Source organism: Atractosteus spatula, chromosome 28 (assembly GCF_055471065.1).
Source record: "Atractosteus spatula isolate fAtrSpa1 chromosome 28, fAtrSpa1.hap1, whole genome shotgun sequence".
Lineage (NCBI taxonomy): Eukaryota > Metazoa > Chordata > Actinopteri > Semionotiformes > Lepisosteidae > Atractosteus > Atractosteus spatula.
Genome location: NC_142733.1, coordinates 6,758,984 through 6,776,681, shown reverse-complemented (window position 1 = coordinate 6,776,681; position 17,698 = coordinate 6,758,984). Strand labels below are relative to the sequence as shown.

At 43.7% G+C, this 17,698-nt stretch overlaps 1 protein-coding gene across 2 annotated transcripts; it reads left to right on the top strand.

Moving 5' to 3' along the window:
* Positions 1–1,290: 1,290 nt before the first annotated feature.
* slc1a6 (solute carrier family 1 member 6) lies at positions 1,291–16,079 on the top strand. 2 transcript variants are annotated; one of them, XM_088907387.1, is made up of 10 exons: positions 1,291–2,070; positions 7,810–8,070; positions 8,594–8,731; positions 9,453–9,660; positions 9,943–9,985; positions 10,893–11,203; positions 11,568–11,801; positions 12,095–12,289; positions 12,634–12,768; positions 13,256–16,079. In XM_088907387.1, exons 2-10 carry the CDS (start codon positions 7,854–7,856, stop codon positions 13,452–13,454), a joined length of 1,680 nt encoding a protein of 559 aa, XP_088763513.1. In that variant the 5' UTR covers positions 1,291–2,070; positions 7,810–7,853; the 3' UTR covers positions 13,455–16,079. The 2 variants fall into 2 exon arrangements, with proteins under 2 accessions (XP_088763513.1, XP_088763514.1); XM_088907388.1 differs by lacking the exon at positions 11,568–11,801.
* Positions 16,080–17,698: the final 1,619 nt, after the last annotated feature.

The following is a 17,698-nucleotide window of genomic DNA, read 5'->3' as shown; positions in this document are numbered from 1 at the left end:
GAGAAGCAGTTGCAAGGTGACACTGGATAAAAACTGGAGCCAGGCTGATAACCTCACAGCACTGCCATTTCTGGCCCACGCCTCTGTCTGGCTGCAGATTTAAAGATAAACGATGCCGTAACCTTACTAAAGCAAACAAAACGTACTGCTGCCCTGTTGGTTCCTGGTTATATGGATGCACGAAGACTCAGTTAGACAGGAAATAAAATAGTCTATTTGCATTCTGCTTGTGTTGCTGGTGGCATCACACCATTGTGCTCATGTGTGAGTTTTCATAGATTTTCCAGAATGAACACAAGCGCAAACCACACACGTGGAAACTAGTTCAAATTGAGAACAGGCACTTTGTTACACAAAGGGTGGTGGGAGTGTGGAATCAAGCTGCACAGTGATGTTGAAGCAGATACCCTGACTTACTACACAACTCAGCTGGGTGAGATTCTTCGTTCAGTTTGCTGCTTAACCAAACAGGCCCAGACAGGCCGAATGGCCAGCTCTCTGTTCTGGTGGTTCAATGGTCGACCGTCTTTTTGGAAGAGGTCTTGAAAGCTCCTTGAAAGTTCATGAAGCGTGCTTGCTTTGTGACTGTAAACAGTGCAAACCCGAAGTGACACGTGTAGGCGGTTCTGTGGGCTGGAGCGAATCGCATTTTCCCCTGAGCTCCATTCTCACGCCAAGACCAGCTTCAGCACTGCCCTTCCCAAGATCCCCCAGTGCTGCTGCCGAGCCTGTTGCCATGGCAATAGCAACAGATGCTAATCCTGCTCACCTTGCTGCGCACAGCTCAGCTGCGTTCAACACTCAAAAGTGAGACGGTAAGTTTCCAGAATTTAAAAATAGACCAAATATCTGAATCATATTATTTCTGGTTTCCTAAAACCCTGTAACTGAAAGCTATTATTCCTTCAGTCCTTTTTCTTTAACCGCCGTGTCCAGTACAGGGTCACAGGGGAGCTGGAGACTGTCCCAGCAAGCAATGGGTGCAAAGCGGGGTACATCCCTGACACGCACAGACTCGCACCAGAAGCCAATTAACCCACCGGCATGTCTTTGGATTATCGGAGGAAACCCACACGAACACGGGGAGAACATACAAACTCCACCCAGACAGCTCCCCAGGTCTGGAATTGAACCCGGGGCCCCAGGGCTGTGCAGTGCTGACCCTCTGCAGTGCCACATCACCCCACACTTTAGCAGGAGTAACAGTAGCAGTAGCAGCAGCAGCCTGTTATTAGTAATCATAGTAGCAATTCTTGTAACAGAAAAGCAGAAGTAAGGCAGAAGATTTTATTAAACAATTTATTATTCTTTATAATGGCCCTCTGGGCTCCAGATATGGCAAACCCCAAGTTTCCCCCACACACAGGCGAAGCAACTTGGTCACCGCGGCAGCTAAGAGCCACATCATTCGCAGCCCGTCCTCCTGGATCGCCGCTGATGGCTCAGAAACGCACGCAGGTTGTGAGCCCGGGTTGTAACTGCAGCCGGCGCGACGCCCGCACGACCACGCAGATAGACGTTCTCGCCTACCCAACTTCACCTCCTCCTCCGAGGGTAAAGCTGCGACCGAGGGAGCGCTTCTCGGTATTGAGCTCGACGCAGAAAGAGGCAGCAGGTGACTTCGCCCCTTCCGCGCGCCCGGGCTGTGAAGACTCCCCTCCTTCGCGCACACGCGCCGTGCCCCCCGCGCGACAGCCAGCTCCAGCCGGGTCCCCGCGCTCCTTCCCGCAGGAGGCTGCGAGGGCGCTCGCTCGCTCGCTCGCTCGCTCTCACGCGCGCGCGCGCGCGCGCGCACAGAAGGGGAGGCTGGAGCCGCTGTTCTTGCAAGACGAGGTGTCAGCGCGCAAGGAGAGAACTTGGTTCCCCTGATCGGCACTGGGACCCTCCGGCTCATTTGCTTGTTGTTTGTTGTTTGTTTGTTTGTTTGTTTGTTTTTAATACGTTTGTTTGTCCTACCAACGTGCCCGACTGTGTGTGCTCTACGGGACCCGGAGATTTGGAGAAGATTATTTCCCTGGGGAAGTCAGAAAGGCTGCTAGCAGGTTGTGACAGACTCCGTGGGGAGTGAAGGTAAGAGACGAATAAGCCTGTTATACACAGCCTTTATATTGACTGATGTTCCCACCATGAGCAGCAGCTGGACCGTTAACAGCCCTCCTAGTAGTAATAAGTAAAACTGAAGGCGCCCTGGAAACGAAATGTATTTGTGATAGTAGTAGCAGTTAGTTGGAAGACATAACATTGACACAGTGAGAAATGAATTAATTACATGTGTACGTTCATAAATAAAAATATTCTGAAGCTAGAATAAGAATGAGAAGAGTGAATGGGTTTTATGTCCTGATGTCTTCGGTTTGGACTGCTGTCAGTGGGGCTGCGGTTTGGAGAAAAGGCACTGTAAGGCTTTTGAAATTCCCCCCTCCAGAGCCCTCTGCGCACAGGTCACGGGGTCACCACACATCAGCGTGTGTGTCTGCCTGCTCCTCTCCTGTCACCGGCTCACAGCAAGGACAGTCCTCTAGAGAAGCACAGATGTCTACAGCATTGGCGTGCATGCTAGAGCATGTTGTCATTTTTATTGCTGGATTAAATTTACCAATGTGGACGGACTTTAATGACACTTCACTGGTTATACACAGCAAGTTTTTTTTTTGCACCAGCTGATCAGTTGTTCGTTTGTCTTTGCCATTTAAAGCCCTCACAATGTCCTTTTATGTAATATGCTAGGGTGGGCTTCCACACAGAAACCTACCCTGTAAAACACAAGGGATTGATTAGAGAACTCCTTAACTTTTTTTTTTTAAAAACCATACCCGACTTCTACATTCCTCTTTCTTCACTGAGGGGGAGATGACAAGATTACTGTGGTCCCTGCTGAAGCACTGCTGATTCCTTTCAGCAGGCACCAGTGTGTCTTGTATTTCATTTACAGAGCTGGCGATCTGTGATCTTACTATATAGTGTGTCAAAGCCCTTTATGCATTATTTCCTGTACACTGTGAATGCCATTTGGTTCAAAAAACACTTTGTATGTTAATAAACGAAACTGGTTATTGCGAAAGACACAAGGGTTTTTTTTGGATTTCAGTTTGCACTCAAATTAAGCAAGTTCCTTTTCTGCTTTTTCACTCTGCTGTAACAACTTTATACTTACAGTCATTCTCACTGAAAAAAAACTTTACAGTTCTTTGGTCATTCAGTCTCTAGACAGCTGGGCTTTTTGCTTCTGTATTAAGGTCATTATGTATTTCAGGGATAATACGTCTCTAAACCTTTGGACAATGTGGGCTGTGTCTCCCAGTCTTTGGAAAGTTTGGAAAGGTGTGGGTATGAGTGTGGTTGTGCGTGTGTATTTGGGCAAAATCTAAAAACAAATTCGTAGGAAAATTGAGATGAATAAGAGGTACGTTAAAGGAAATGATATTTTCTGGAAACAGAGAGGCATTCTTATTATTCACTCAGGCCTGTGCCTGAGACCATCATAAATTACTGGTAACTTATCAGGTCAGAAGAAATCCTCAGAAAGCAGAAATTCTCAGTAAAAGAACTTTGTAAAACCCGCTTTATCCAATCGAGTCGCGAGGGAACTGGAACAAGCAGTGAGCGCAAGGCAGGATATACTTTGGGTGGGATGCCAGCTCATCACTGGGCACACACAGCATACCATTGAAAAAATCAGCTGTGTTTATCTGGAATATTCAGTTTAGCTAGGTAATCAGTACAAGGATATAAAAAGGGGAGGACTCTGTGACCCTGAAGGAATAGAGATGCTCTTTCCCACTCCCTGCCCTGCCAAAATTCAAAATTCAAAAAAGATTTTGATCCATCCATTTTCTAATCTGTCCATCCTATTCAGGGTTGCAGGGAAGGTAGATCCTATCCCAACAAGCAATAGGCAGGGGCAGGGTGCCAGTCCATTGCTTGTTGGGATAGGCCAATTTTACCATTAGCCCATTAACCTCCCTATGTCTTTGAAGGGTGGAGAGAAATACACAATCTTCATGCAGACAGCACCCCAGGAGTTGAACCCAGGGCCCCAGCACTGCAAGGCAGCGATGCTCGCCACACTCCACCTTGTCCCCTTGCTACCTCCTCTGGGGAGTGATCACAGTAAATGGTTGTGAAACCTTCCAGGTCCCGGGTTCTTGTGTTGTCTTGTGTTGTGAAACAGTGTTGAATAACTTTCTGAAGCTCCCAGCATTCTTAAGTGTAGCACTTGAAACCAGGGGTGATGTTGCAGGGACACTACATACCTCTTCGTTGGTTTTGGCTTTGTTCTGAAGCGCAGCTGAAAGACGCAGGGCCTCTGAAGAATGGGGCAGGTTTGTTGGCTGGTGGGCATCTGGACAGGGAGCAGAGTGAGAGTGTGTGTTTGTGTGTGTGTGTGCGTGCACGTGTGGAGCCCTGGTGCCTCTGTTGTCATGAGACCGGTGGGAGCTCACTGGGTGAGATTGCAAGGTGTTGAAGGTCAGGCCAGGCGGGACGGCAGACCTTTTATGTCTCGTGGGATATGAGCTTCAGTGCAGAGTGTCCACGGCGCACTTTGGCTCAGATCCCTGTGACTGAAACTCCTGTGGGATTAGAAACAGTGGGAGAAGGTGGAGGTTCGAGGACTCTGCAGCTATGAGTGGTGAGTAACCTCGACTCAGGCTGCTGTCGTCGAAGTCAGGGAAAGTTACCACCATTCCCTTGAACTGCTGCATGTGGCTGTGTGTGGAACGAAAGGATCTGTGTCGTGTTTTTTTACACACTCCTGGCAACATTCATTACATGAGTTTTGACGCCAGCGAGGACGCCTACTTCAGATCACTCTCTTCTTCTAGTTTGTTTTCCTCTTTCCTTTTCCTTAGGTAAAATGAAAAAGCAGATGGTAAATTCTAAATAGGTATATGTTATTTCCTTTTCTTGAGCTTGAATTCGGTCACGCTCTGCTCCTGGATGAAGTGTGGATTTAGCATGAGGCTTTCATGCCTTTACAAGCTTCTCAGATCGTGCACGTCAGTGATTATACACACAGCTCTAGTTTTTCCAGTGTGAGCTTTCTGTTTAGGTCACAGATGGCTAAATACGACAAGTATAAACGTTGTGTTTCCTTTCTTCTCTTTTGAGCATGGAATAAACCATGCATTTGTCTCTAAATGTAATTCACTTTGGATAAAGCAACTTAATCATTCACGCTTGCCTACTTTGCAGACCTATTTAAAAATACAGTCAGAAAACGAAGAAAAGGTTGTCTAGCGTATACTCCATAAGTTACATACCATTCCTCACATGGATAGTAAAAAATAGCTGCAAACGGATTTACTTCTGTGAAAATTTGCCAGTTGCTCTGTCACATGTTTAAATTTGCCAGTGTAGTTTTGTCCTAAAGCTTGCTTGCATGCTGCTGCACTAAGGGCAGCCCTAGGAAGAGGTGATGTACAGTAAGTATGAAAAGACGACATTTGCAGGGAATTTAATTGGTGTTTGTTAGGAACTGGATAAAACAGCAGATCCATTTTTTCTCACTTGAGCAGTAAGTCTTCACACTCGCCCTGCAAACGGTTTTCTGTGGTTTAATTAGAGAGGTGTATTATCTGCACACAAGCTGCAGCACATTTTATCAGGAAGTGCCCCCCATTGGCTTATCAGACTGGTTTCTTAGAAAAGAGAGTGTTATCTTACCAGAATTCAGCTTGGGTGACCTGGGATTTCATCATTTTTATTCTTTCTTTTTAAAGAGGAGGATTTGAGCAGGAAGGAAAGTACAGTGCACTTGTCACCCTAATAGTTTTTGTGCCTCACATGAAGCTCAAAATGTTTGAAACTGCTGTACACAAGCAGGATTACCTTAAGCACTCTGTAAATCCAACCTTGGAAAACGTCTCCTTCAGCTTTCTTTCTGGATTTTGGCGTTTATTAGGGGCTTTGTTCAAAGAAGAATCACATTCAGAGGAAGTAACTGTAGTGAAACACTTCTTTTTCTGAAGGCCTTTGAAATGGTGCAGCATTTGTTTAATCCAACTGTTCTTGACCAGCAGAGATTAATGCAGTTTGAGAAGGTTTGGTTTAGTCAAATTTACTTCAGGGTTGGCTGCTTTTGAATGTACTTTTATTTTTTTCAGCCGGGGGATTTAGTAAATTGCATTTTAATTTGTCAAACAATGATATGTAAATGTAGCAGAAGTGTTTTGGTTGTTGAGGCTGGTAAAGAACACTGTGAGAAGAGTTCCATAATTTTGCAGATTACAGTATTCAGAATCTCCAGGCAGACAGACAGAGTGGCTGCCCTCTGGTATTCATTAGATCTGAACCTCCCCAAAGCAACCTGACCCAGAACTCTGTTATTATTTGTTTCTTTCTCTTATTTGTCCTATGTGGCCCTGTAGTGCTCAGTCAACATCCTGTGAAGTGTCCGTAAGTTTATTTCCCATTGTTCATCCGCTCCTGTGGACTGGACCTGAAGGTTACCCCTCCATATCCGCGGAGAATCCTCTCTGCGTGATTTGAAATGCCTCACGTTGGTTTGTTGCCTCTGCACAAGCGCCACCAGCTCATAGTAATGCATTTTTAATACCCTCTGTGGACGCATGAAACAGAATTTCCAATGGCTGGCGCAGCGCTGCCTCCTCTGAATAGGAACAGATCGCACCTCAGCCAATCTTTAATTGGACTCCCCACAAGTAGCAGAGAAAAGGCTGAGCTAATGTGTTGTGCAATTGGTGAGCTCACTGCCCTAGCTTTTAACCCCAAACAGGACCTGGCTGTATCAGTTAAATCACTGCTTATTAAATATATTTAATGTTACATTTCTTTAAGAGATATTCAGTCTTCTGTAGCAGGTATGTGTGGGTATGTATACATTTTAGAAATCAACTGTTGTGGTGTTATTGGATGCATATACATGAATCTGCCATTTAAAGCAAGAGAGAACATTTGTATTATGTTGCCCTGAAAAAGGGCATTACTACTGTTGTTAAATGTTGTTTTTTCTTGGTCTGAAAGGGCTCTGACAAACAGAAATGGAACAGAGAAGGTGGCACCTTGGGGGTATTCAGTATACACTGTATTCACAGTGCCATACACCCCTGCCACATTCATTAAACACATTAAACTGTGCTAGAGATCTACTCCACTTTCAGTAAGTGTCCTTCCACAGCATGGCTACTTTCGAGATTGGTAAACCCGAGAGTTAGACTCAGCACTTCAGAAGCATGCTGAAAGATTGAAAATACAAGGTTTCAACTGAGACTAGCACCTGCAGCTCTTAGGAAAATAATGCATCCACACACATGAAAGCCTTTGCCCTTTGCAGGTAAAAAGAAGACTTGAATGCAAATTCTAGATCATTTTGCATCCCTGTACCGTTTAAACCAACATATGCAAGCGTAAAATGTTTGCAAAAGACTTTGAATTGGGCTCCCTCTCCAGAACTGCTTTTCCTGAGTTTAATCAGTTCCCACTGTGCATTTCTCCATCTGCCTCATGACTACTTGACAGTATGGCCCTCCTTTTGTATTTTAAAGGACTCGGCACTACCACTCACCTCTGCTTCAGTCCCAGTGTGCATTTCAGTGCATGTGTGTTTGCATTACAGGAAATGTACAAGCAAAAATTGCAAACTGGAGTGGATCTGAGGAGGATAAACTTTTCCTTTCGATATGAAAACCTATAACAGAGTGCCACAGCAGGTGTTTAATTAGAAGAATTCAAAAAATAAGTTGCTCCCATTCCACATACTTGCTGCTGATTTTAAATGGGTTAATTTCTGTGCCTGATCCCTGCTTCCTGCCTCCCCCACCCCCTCCTCCTCCATCCCTTAACCTCCAGTTTCCCACGAGTCCTGCCTGCTGGACCAGGTGCTGGAGCTGATTATGAATGAGAGGCCTCCCAACACTAACACCTTGTTCCTGAACGAAGACTCCGACAAGCACCCACACGCCCACCGCAGTTTCCAGAGGCTCCGCAAGGCCATGCAGAAGCGGGCGTCCCGAGCTCAGAAGAGCATGACCTCCATCACCAGAGAAAGCATCAAAAACTTTCTGTGGAGGAATGCCTTTGTGCTGTTCACAGTGGCAGCTGTCATGCTGGGTAAACAAAAATTCATAGAACGGGTATAGATTCGTAAACTATTAGTTCAGAATTAGTTAAATGGCACAGTCCTTCCTTAGGGATCCAGAGTACACAAGACAATATGCATTGTCTTGAAAAAAAGGCACTACAAATAGTTCTGTGGTATAACTGAAAGCCCAAGTCCCCGTGCTTTAGTCATTGAATCAATAAACATGTTTTTCAACAAATCCCTGCACACACGTTCGCATGTGACTTTTATTTGGAAAATACATACTGAAAAGAAATGAGAATCCATGCTTAGTTTCCTTAATATCGGACAGGACACAAGTGACATAATCTAGGGAAATCTTTTATTGCTAAAGTGACTCATGGAAGTGACTACTTCCATGTGACTACAGGAAAATCTTTGTGATGGAATGCGCAACAAGAATCCTTTTGAATCATAGATCGACCAAAAAATGTCCATCTTTTGTGAAGTCAGTTTTGAGAGACTGGAGCAGAGTGCAATATTTCACTTTTTCTCCTGTTGTTCTTTGTTCAGGAATCGTGCTGGGCTTTGGCCTGCGGTCTCGTCACATGTCGCTCAGGGAGATTAAATATTTCTCTTTTCCCGGAGAGCTTCTCATGAGGATGTTACAAATGCTGGTGCTGCCCCTGATTGTGTCCAGCCTTGTGACAGGTATGTGCAGGCTTCCCAGCATTTAAAGTGTGAATTTCATTGTTAGCCTCTTAAATCCACACCTGTCGATCTGTCTCAAAGGACAAAATAAAATCCATGTTCGTTCTTAATTGCTAAATCAATTAATTAGGGGATTATTTTTTAACATTTTTTAATATTTAGCAAAATAAAAAACACACAGATGGGTTTCTACTAGTTTCAGGAAATACAGCACAACACTTATTCCTTTTTTTTTATACCTCTGATTAAAGTGCAATATCAAACTTTAATAAGTGTTAAGTGTTACTCCTGTATGGATTATTCCTCTGAATGGATAAGAGGATCTACTGGATGTATGCAACAATGGTAAATTTTCATAGTCCTGGAAGGCCAAACGGTCTTAATTGAGTCAATTATTGGCTTAATAAACCAGAATTACCACCTTCCCTTCAATGCGATTTTTATGCTGCATTGATGAAATGGGCTTCTAGGACTGCAGTGCAGAGTAGAGAGTACTGAGAAGCCATCTGGACTCCTGACCAGAGGGTTGGGGGTTCAGATCCTGGGTGGTGACCCTACTGTGCCCTTAAGCAAAGCGTATTCCAGTACATGTTCAAGAGGTTATTGTATTCTCTGTGTGTTGCTTTCGATAAAATGGCCCTCCAATTAAATAATGTCGCTGTTTGTGAGGCGCCTCAATGGTATGTTGTCAATCACTAATTAGGAACCGTTGGCATTCTAGGGATCTCGTCTCTGGACAACAAAGCCTCAGGGAAGATGGGAATGCGAGCCATAGTTTACTACATGGTCACCACGTTCATTGCCGTGTTCATTGGCATCGTCATGGTGATGATCATCAGACCAGGCAAAGGGAACCGGGACAGTCCATTGCCCACAGGCAACAACATTGAGCAGGTCCAGGCAGCCGATGCATTCCTTGACCTCATCAGGTTAGCAGCAGGCTCTAAGCCGGTGTCAGTATGAGGAAATAGTCTCATGCTGGCCATGACAAGGTCTAGGGTTCAACCCCCTGTCTGCTTTCCATGGTGACATGCTGGCACCTCTCCTTGTTATATTCTTTAGTAATTGAATAGTTCTGGGAAGAATAACAATTTAATACAAAAGGACTTGAAATATCATCATTAGAATGTAGGATGAAATATCTCTTTCTGATAACAGTTGCTCTTTTTTATTCAGTTAGTAATTCCCTGTTCTCTTTTGTGTGCTTTCAGAAACATGTTTCCTCCCAACCTCGTAGAAGCATGTTTTAAACAGGTGAGAAATCAGGCATATCAAGGTTTGGCAGATAAAGCACAGTACATGTTTAGCACAGATATTTTGTGGGTTTTAGAGCTTGTGTTTAAAACTGGAATTCAGGGGAACTTCCAATAAACTTGTAAATGGTGAAAATGAGGAACCTGACCTTTTTCCTTAAAGCAAAGATAGTGCACATTTTGCAGCACTGCACATAGTCCAAGACATCCATCCGTTTTCAAAGGGAGGAAACGCAAACATAGGGAGAACATTCACATTCCACACAGATAGCCCCCCAGCAATTGAACCCAGGGCCCCAGCACTGCAGGACAGCAGAGATGGCCACTGCACCATTGTGTCACCCCTTCTGTCTGTGTAATTCCTTCAAGTAATAGTCAGGTAGCCTATTACTCCAGAGTGGTACCCATGTAAATCGTCAGATATTGCAGAGTGAAGAAAGTTGTGCTTTTTTAATATCCACACCGGAGAACAGTGCTGTTACACAAAGTCTGCTTTCATAACACTGAAGTCAGAGATGGGAAGTCCAGCACAACAGTTGGTAGGCAATCTGCTGTGGTAATTTTTCATTTCTGTCGCATGTCTGTTTCACAAATATCTATAGGTAACGTCTTGCAAGAGCTGAGAGGGCTGGGAGAGAATAATTTGGTACCTACCAAATGTTTTGCTGCTGATTTTCAACAGCAATTAGTTCAGGAAGCCAGTGTGCAAATGTGATTTTTTTTCCAGATTTTATTTAATTTATATTGAGGCATTAAATGTGTACTGCATTGACAGTAAGTATTTCATGCAATTTCTTGCATTAATCAACACACACTTTGGAAACCTTTCCCTGACATGTGTCATAATGACACGCAGTGTGGGATAGCTTGATCCGTCACTAAGATCTGTTCCTTTTTGTCTTCTCCAGTACAAAACCCTTTATACCAAGAGGGTATACAAGAAGAATATCACTACTGCCATGAACCTGACGGAGGTGGCGAATGTCACCGAGTCCCCTACACTGGCCAACCTCACCGGTTTCCTCCAGGAGACCATCACTGTGGAGGAGACCATTCCTGTTCCAGGCTCCTCCAACGGGGTCAACGCGCTTGGGCTGGTGGTCTTCTCCATGTGCTTCGGCCTGGTGATCGGGAACATGAAGCAGAAAGGGCAAGCTCTGCGCGAGTTCTTCGACTGCCTCAATGAAGCCATCATGCGCCTGGTGGCCATCATCATCTGGTAAGCCCTCATGCCAGGAAGACATGACAAATCCTCCTTTCCTTCATGCAAAACTGCGGTGGTGTAACTCTGAAGGGAGAATCCGCTCGCTACTCCACAGCCCCCTGGTGTTCCTAGATCTGATTCCCTACATTTTCTGCCTCCATCTTTGCCATACCTAATAGGGAAGGGGGCTCAGGTGTCACCCATCCTACCTGATGGAACAAGTTTAGCCATTTAACAAAAGAGTGGCCTCTAGGCTCTAGTGGGTCAACCCAGAGGGTAAACACAGACCCTGTCAATTGTATAATCCATATCCAATGGATTGTTTCCACTTTCTGCAGTGTTTTCTTTAGTGAAGCATCTCCTTTTGCTGTCCTCTCAGGTATGCTCCCATGGGGATCATGTTCCTCATCGCGGGGAAGATCTTGGAGATGAAGGACCTGGTGCAGGTTGGGGGGCAGCTGGGGATGTACACCATCTCTGTCATCGTGGGGCTGCTGATCCACGGCCTGCTTGTGCTTCCGCTGCTTTACTTTGTTGTCACGCGCAAAAACCCTTATATCTTCATAGGCGGGCTGCTGCAGGCTCTCATCACTGCCCTGGGGACCTCCTCCAGGTATGGAGAACATTTACACAGGGCAGACATTGGACATCTCCTCGGTTGCAGGAGCACGTCACATCCTAGGGAAGATTTTAACTTTTTCCTTTGGTTCCCCCTTTTCTCTTATTGCTAATCAGATTGCTAAATAATCTTCTAATAATAAGGAATTTCTGTGGCAGGCCAGCTAAAGACAGGGCTGTAATTACAGCTGACTGTCCACTAGATGTCGCTCTATAGCCTGTCAAATTTGTAAATGGCTGCACGGTGGGTGATGATCAGGTAACAGAGGTGGTGTCGGTCTCTTTCAGCTCTGCCACCCTGCCCATCACGTTCCGCTGCCTCGAGGAGAACAACAAAGTGGACAAGCGAGTGACCCGGTTCGTTCTTCCTGTGGGCGCCACCATCAACATGGATGGCACTGCTCTGTACGAGGCGGTGGCGGCCATCTTTATCGCCCAGGTCAATCACATGGATCTCAATTTCGGGCAGCTCATCACCATCAGGTGAGGACAACATCACCTGAGAACATACTACTACGCACAGTAGCTGTCTCTTTTATCCAAAGGATTTTCCACAAAGAGCTCCCAGTTTGAAGCAGGACCTTGGTGTGTTTAATAGTTTATCAAGACTGACCTGATAAAATAACTCTTATTATTGTCAACTTTTCTGCTTACAAATCTAGGCCCCTTTGCTTAGCCAGTTCAGTGAAAATATTTATGGAAGCAATTTTCTCTAAGCGCTCATCATAAGATTGAACATTACTTTGCGTGTGAAATTAGATATATAGCATGTTTTTACATTTCTTTCTATTTTTGTTTGTTTGTTTGTTTGTTGTTTTCCTACACAGTATCACTGCAACAGCAGCCAGCATCGGAGCAGCAGGGATCCCTCAAGCTGGTTTGGTAACCATGGTGATCGTATTGACATCCGTGGGGCTGCCCACTGAGGACATTACGCTGATCATTGCTGTTGACTGGTTTCTGTACGTTTCTTGAATGCCATCCTGACTTAAGTGTGAGGCTGGAGTGAGTGTGTGTTTGTGTCAGTGTGTCTGCCCTGCGATGGACTGGCGTCCTGTCCAGGTTGTATCCTGCCACGTGGCTGCTGCTTGCCGGTATAGGCTCCAGCTCCCCTGCAACCCTGAATTGGATATAGCGGTTAGAAAATGGATGGATCCAATTTTTGTTTATTTTGATATTATGAGGAACTAATGGTGTATACTGAACAAGTTGAGAACATTTTGTAGGGTACAGATATGTTTTACATAACACAGAGTGGGCATGAATAGCTCTGTCCTTTGTGGTCACAGGTTACTCTGTTTTGTCATTCTTGCACTGATTGCCAACCTGAGCTGAATATTTAAGACAGAAACAGCTGGATGTTTAAGGGTTGTATGTGCTGCTAATTGAAAAGTGAGTCTTGCCCTTGACTCATGGTACAGGGAGTGACTCTCGGCTTTTCTCACGCAGGGATCGGCTCAGGACCACCACCAACGTGCTGGGGGACTCCCTGGGCACCGGCATCATCGAGCACCTGTCCCGACAGGAGCTGCAGACCCACGATGCTGAGATCGGCAACTCCGTCATCGAGGAGAATGAGAAGCCCTATCAGCTCATCTGCCAGGAGAACGACACGCAGAAGCACCGCAACAGCGAGACCATCATGTGAGGGGCGGCCCTCCTCGCTCTCCACCACCACCGCAAATCTCGAAAGAGGAGGTGCGGGCAGTTCAGAGAAACAGGATGTCAAAACACCTTAAAAAAGAAGCGGTACATCCTCTCCCGTCTGCATTCTCAAGCCCACTTTTAAAACAAAACCTCTACCTTGAAAACCATGGTCTTGTTGTCACAGTTCCAAAAATACAGCAAAAATTTATTCTCTTCCATCTTATTTCTCTAATCACACCAGGTAGAATTCAGTACAAGTGAATATCCCTGTTATCTCTGAGTGTCACAGCCCAGGTACATAGTATGAAAGACTGCGGTAGTTGCAAACTATCTTTTATCAGTACTAACAGACTAAAATTTCAGGATGTCATTATTAGAGTTTCTTGTACAGTTTTTAACTTTGTAAACAAAATGCTGTCAGAATGTTCCTGATAATTGTTGATAAATTAAGCTAAATTACTGTACCAGGGATTTGCAATCTCTCACCTGAGACTTATGCCCTTATTGTAGATCTACCTCTCATATTTTAAATATTAGGTGATCCTTTTAAATACACCATACATAACATTACATATTTTTTAATTTTGGAAGCAATGAAAACATCTAGATAAACTTTAATCCCAAAGTTATGTTGCTAAGAATTAAACCCTAATTTTTATTATCATCGTTAGCATTCATTCCACTATTTGAAAGTACTTAATTTTAAGAGACTGACATAATTTACAGTATGTGTGATTACTTTCATTGACAGCAGAAAAAGAGTAATGGTGACAAGCAATAGTGCCACCTAGGGAAAGACAGAAGTAGTTACATCCCAGAAACCAGAATACTTGGTATAGACGTCAATGGCAGCTGAACATTACTACAGCTCCGCATACCATTTACACTCAAGCAACGCACCACAATCACTACTTGTCATGACAGATTATTTGGGAATAGTGTTATCTATTCAGTCTTGCGTTACTTTCTCACAAAGGTGATAAAAATATTAACCATCTTTCAGTCAGCTTGCGGATATCAAAAAGCATTTGGTGTAAAAAGGGGATTGTAGCTTCATTACAGTCAATTGTAACTGTTTATAACAACTAAGAAGGCAAAGACTGTTTCCTGAACCTGAAATAACTTGCCAGTGTTATCACTGTAAACCAGATGAATTGATTAGTTCAATTACAAATCAATTTAAAATTTAGCATACTTTTTTTTCCTATGTAGAGCCTGGTTCTGTTTCTGGAACACAAATAGGTGATCTCATTTGATGGAAACAGGTGTAATGCACAAATTATATTTTCAAACAAGTATTACATCACATACTACCAGACACTTGACGTGAATGGTCTTATCTATGATTGACATTAAGAAGCTTAATGTTGCCCCTTGTGCATTGCCTTAATAGTTCTGAGCTTTGAGTGCGTGTTGTGATAAGTCACGTCCTAGCCTTATTAAGCACAACTATACAAGATATCTGTGACTGCGGTTTTGCTACAAGGAGTTGATCTTATATGTCAGAGTTCAAAACACAGTTCATGTTATTTTTCTTATGTTCTTTAATGGTTGAAGGTACACAGGTAGCAGTTCTGATTGAACCTGTTAATTTGATTTAAATCGCATGGATTGACAGTCCATGTTCTCTTGTTCAACAAGGCATTTGTTTCTGAATTATTTTTCAGTTTTGTTAGAATGTGGTTGATATCTTAATATTTTCCAGACAACTGCGTGGGGGGTTTGTGTTTATACATAGTACTTATTTATATATGAATGTTTGAACACTAATTGTATAATGTGTATAGAGAAGAAAAATGTAACTCATGGACAATATTGTCTCACTTTTATTACTACCTGCACGTTTTAATACTATAGGCAAGTTTCAATGAGCATCTATCTGTGATGCCCAGGTGGTAAAACATTTAATTTATCTCCTTATCTCTACCAATTGAGTAGAGATACCTCTAATCTGACTTTGGCATTGTTCCCTGTAGTTGTGGCATCACTGATAACCAGCACTTGTTGTACTGTTTAAATATCTGTTTGACTAAAACCAGTGAAGACATTTCATAAGGTGATGCTCAAAGTATTGCACTTAACATTATACTGAAGCTAAAAGAGTACAGTGTATGGAATCTAAGAAGATGTATTCTTTGCAGGTGTGATTCGGTTGTATAGTTGCAAGTGTTCATGCAGGATTTTCTTTCTGATACTTTTTGCTTTTTTGTTAGTTATCTTCTTGCAAAATTCTGCATTCCACTCAAAACCAACACACAATGCATCTTGGATCTTGCATGAGTTGATATCTGAAAGTTAATAGACCCCCATTTTAAAAATGCAAAGGGTTATCTAGAAGCTGGATCAATAGATTGACGTAGATATGGTAGTTATTTGTGAGTTTATTTCAAATTGTAGACATTAGTAAAGTAGATATTGAAGGGACATTAAGAGCTCTGCTTTCACTTTGTGTAGGTTGGCATAATGATAGTCTTGGATCTTTGAATGAATTGGAATTTAGTTTTATGCTGTTCTGGAGATTGGGGGGTGATCAGTGTTTTGGTATCTTTTCAGTGCCAGTATTTTTGATGTTAGTATGAAAGATGTTTAAAAAAAATAAAAGGACTGGAAGTCGTGTCAATCACCATATGTAATAGTGTTGTTTTATTTATAATTATAATAATAATAATTAATAATAATTGCTTACACATATATCAGCGCTTTTCTGGACACTCCACTCAAAGCGCTTTACAGGTAATGGGGACTCCCCTCCACCACCACCAGCGTGCAGCCCCACCTGGATGATGTGACGGCAGCCATAATGCACCAATACTCTCCCCACACACCAGCTCTCAGTGGGGAGGAGAGCAGAGTGATGAAGCCAGTTCAGAGAGGGGGGTTATAAGGAGGCCATGACTGGTAAAGGGCCAATGGGAGAGTGTAGATGTTTGCTAAGTGAAGAAATTTAAGGATCGCACAATGGCAGTGGTGGCGGTGGTGCAGCGCTGGAGCCCTGGGTTCAATTTTTGGACCCGGGTTGCTGTATGCGTGGAGTCTGCATGTTTTCTCTGTGTCTGCATGGGTTTTCTCTGGGCGCTCCGGTTTCCCCCCACGGTCCAAAGACACTCTGGTAGGGTAATTGGCTTCCTGAGAAAATTGGCCCTGGTGTGAGTGTGTGCATGTTTGTGTCTGTATGAGCTCTGCATCTGTGTCCGATCCAGGGTGCATCCCACCTTGCGTCCAAGTGTGTTTCAGTTAAGTACATATACTGCAGGTGTGAAGACAATATTTCTTCTAAAAGATTGTTCTAGTGTAGGTCTGGGAGGTGTTGTACTCACAAACGTGTTCTTAAGCCTTACTCTGTGTCTGGGGGGAATTCTAGAGTAAGGTTGTTTTTGGTCTACTAAGGAGTTAAGTAATGGTCATCTCTAAAAACGATTTTAATAGCAAAAGCAAGCAACAAGAAGGAATCGCACAGCAACCAACTTCAGGTCAGTCATCAGTAGGCTGTTTCAACCTAATAATTATAAAGAAAAATAGTCTATATAAGCAATTCATACTAACCAGGAAGAAAAACCCAAAACTTTCACATCAAATCAGAAGCCAAAGAAAAATGTTGTCCTCGTACAGCGGCTGCTGCTGTAGTGTTTGTCTGGTTTGAATCTGCTGCGAGACCGTGCAGGAGAACAGGCGGTCGCTGTTCCACTCGGCGGGGGTCACGCTCAGCAGGCTGCTCAGGCTGAAGGTGCCGTCAGTCTGCGGGGAGGCGGGGCTGGTCAGGATCCCGCCGCTCACCGGGCTCCCATTGGCTGTCCAGCTGACGTCAGCGAGCCCCACGGACATCTTATTGGCCAGACACACCAAAGTGGCCTTCCCTTTGTCCAGCTCTTCCGCCGGGACAGGTGACTCTTGGGATGAGGAGGATTTCAAAACTGAAGATTTAGACTATGTAATCTGGATAAATAAAATACTATATTTATTGTTAGTAATAATTAGATTTATATTAGAAGTCGGAGTTCAAATCAGAGATATTTTTAAAGATGCCTTAGTTGTACAGAATGTGTACTTAATTTTGTAGTATTCAGCTTTAGAAACTATTAAATGTTTAAAACTCTTTAAACTACAACTGATACAGCTACTTTTCTTCCACTGGCCCTACCACAGTTACTAAATAGTAAATTCCCTTAGCTCCACACCGACAGACGGAACATACTGAACTGAAAATAAACGCATAGTCTAATGAATGAAAATTTAGGACAATTACCA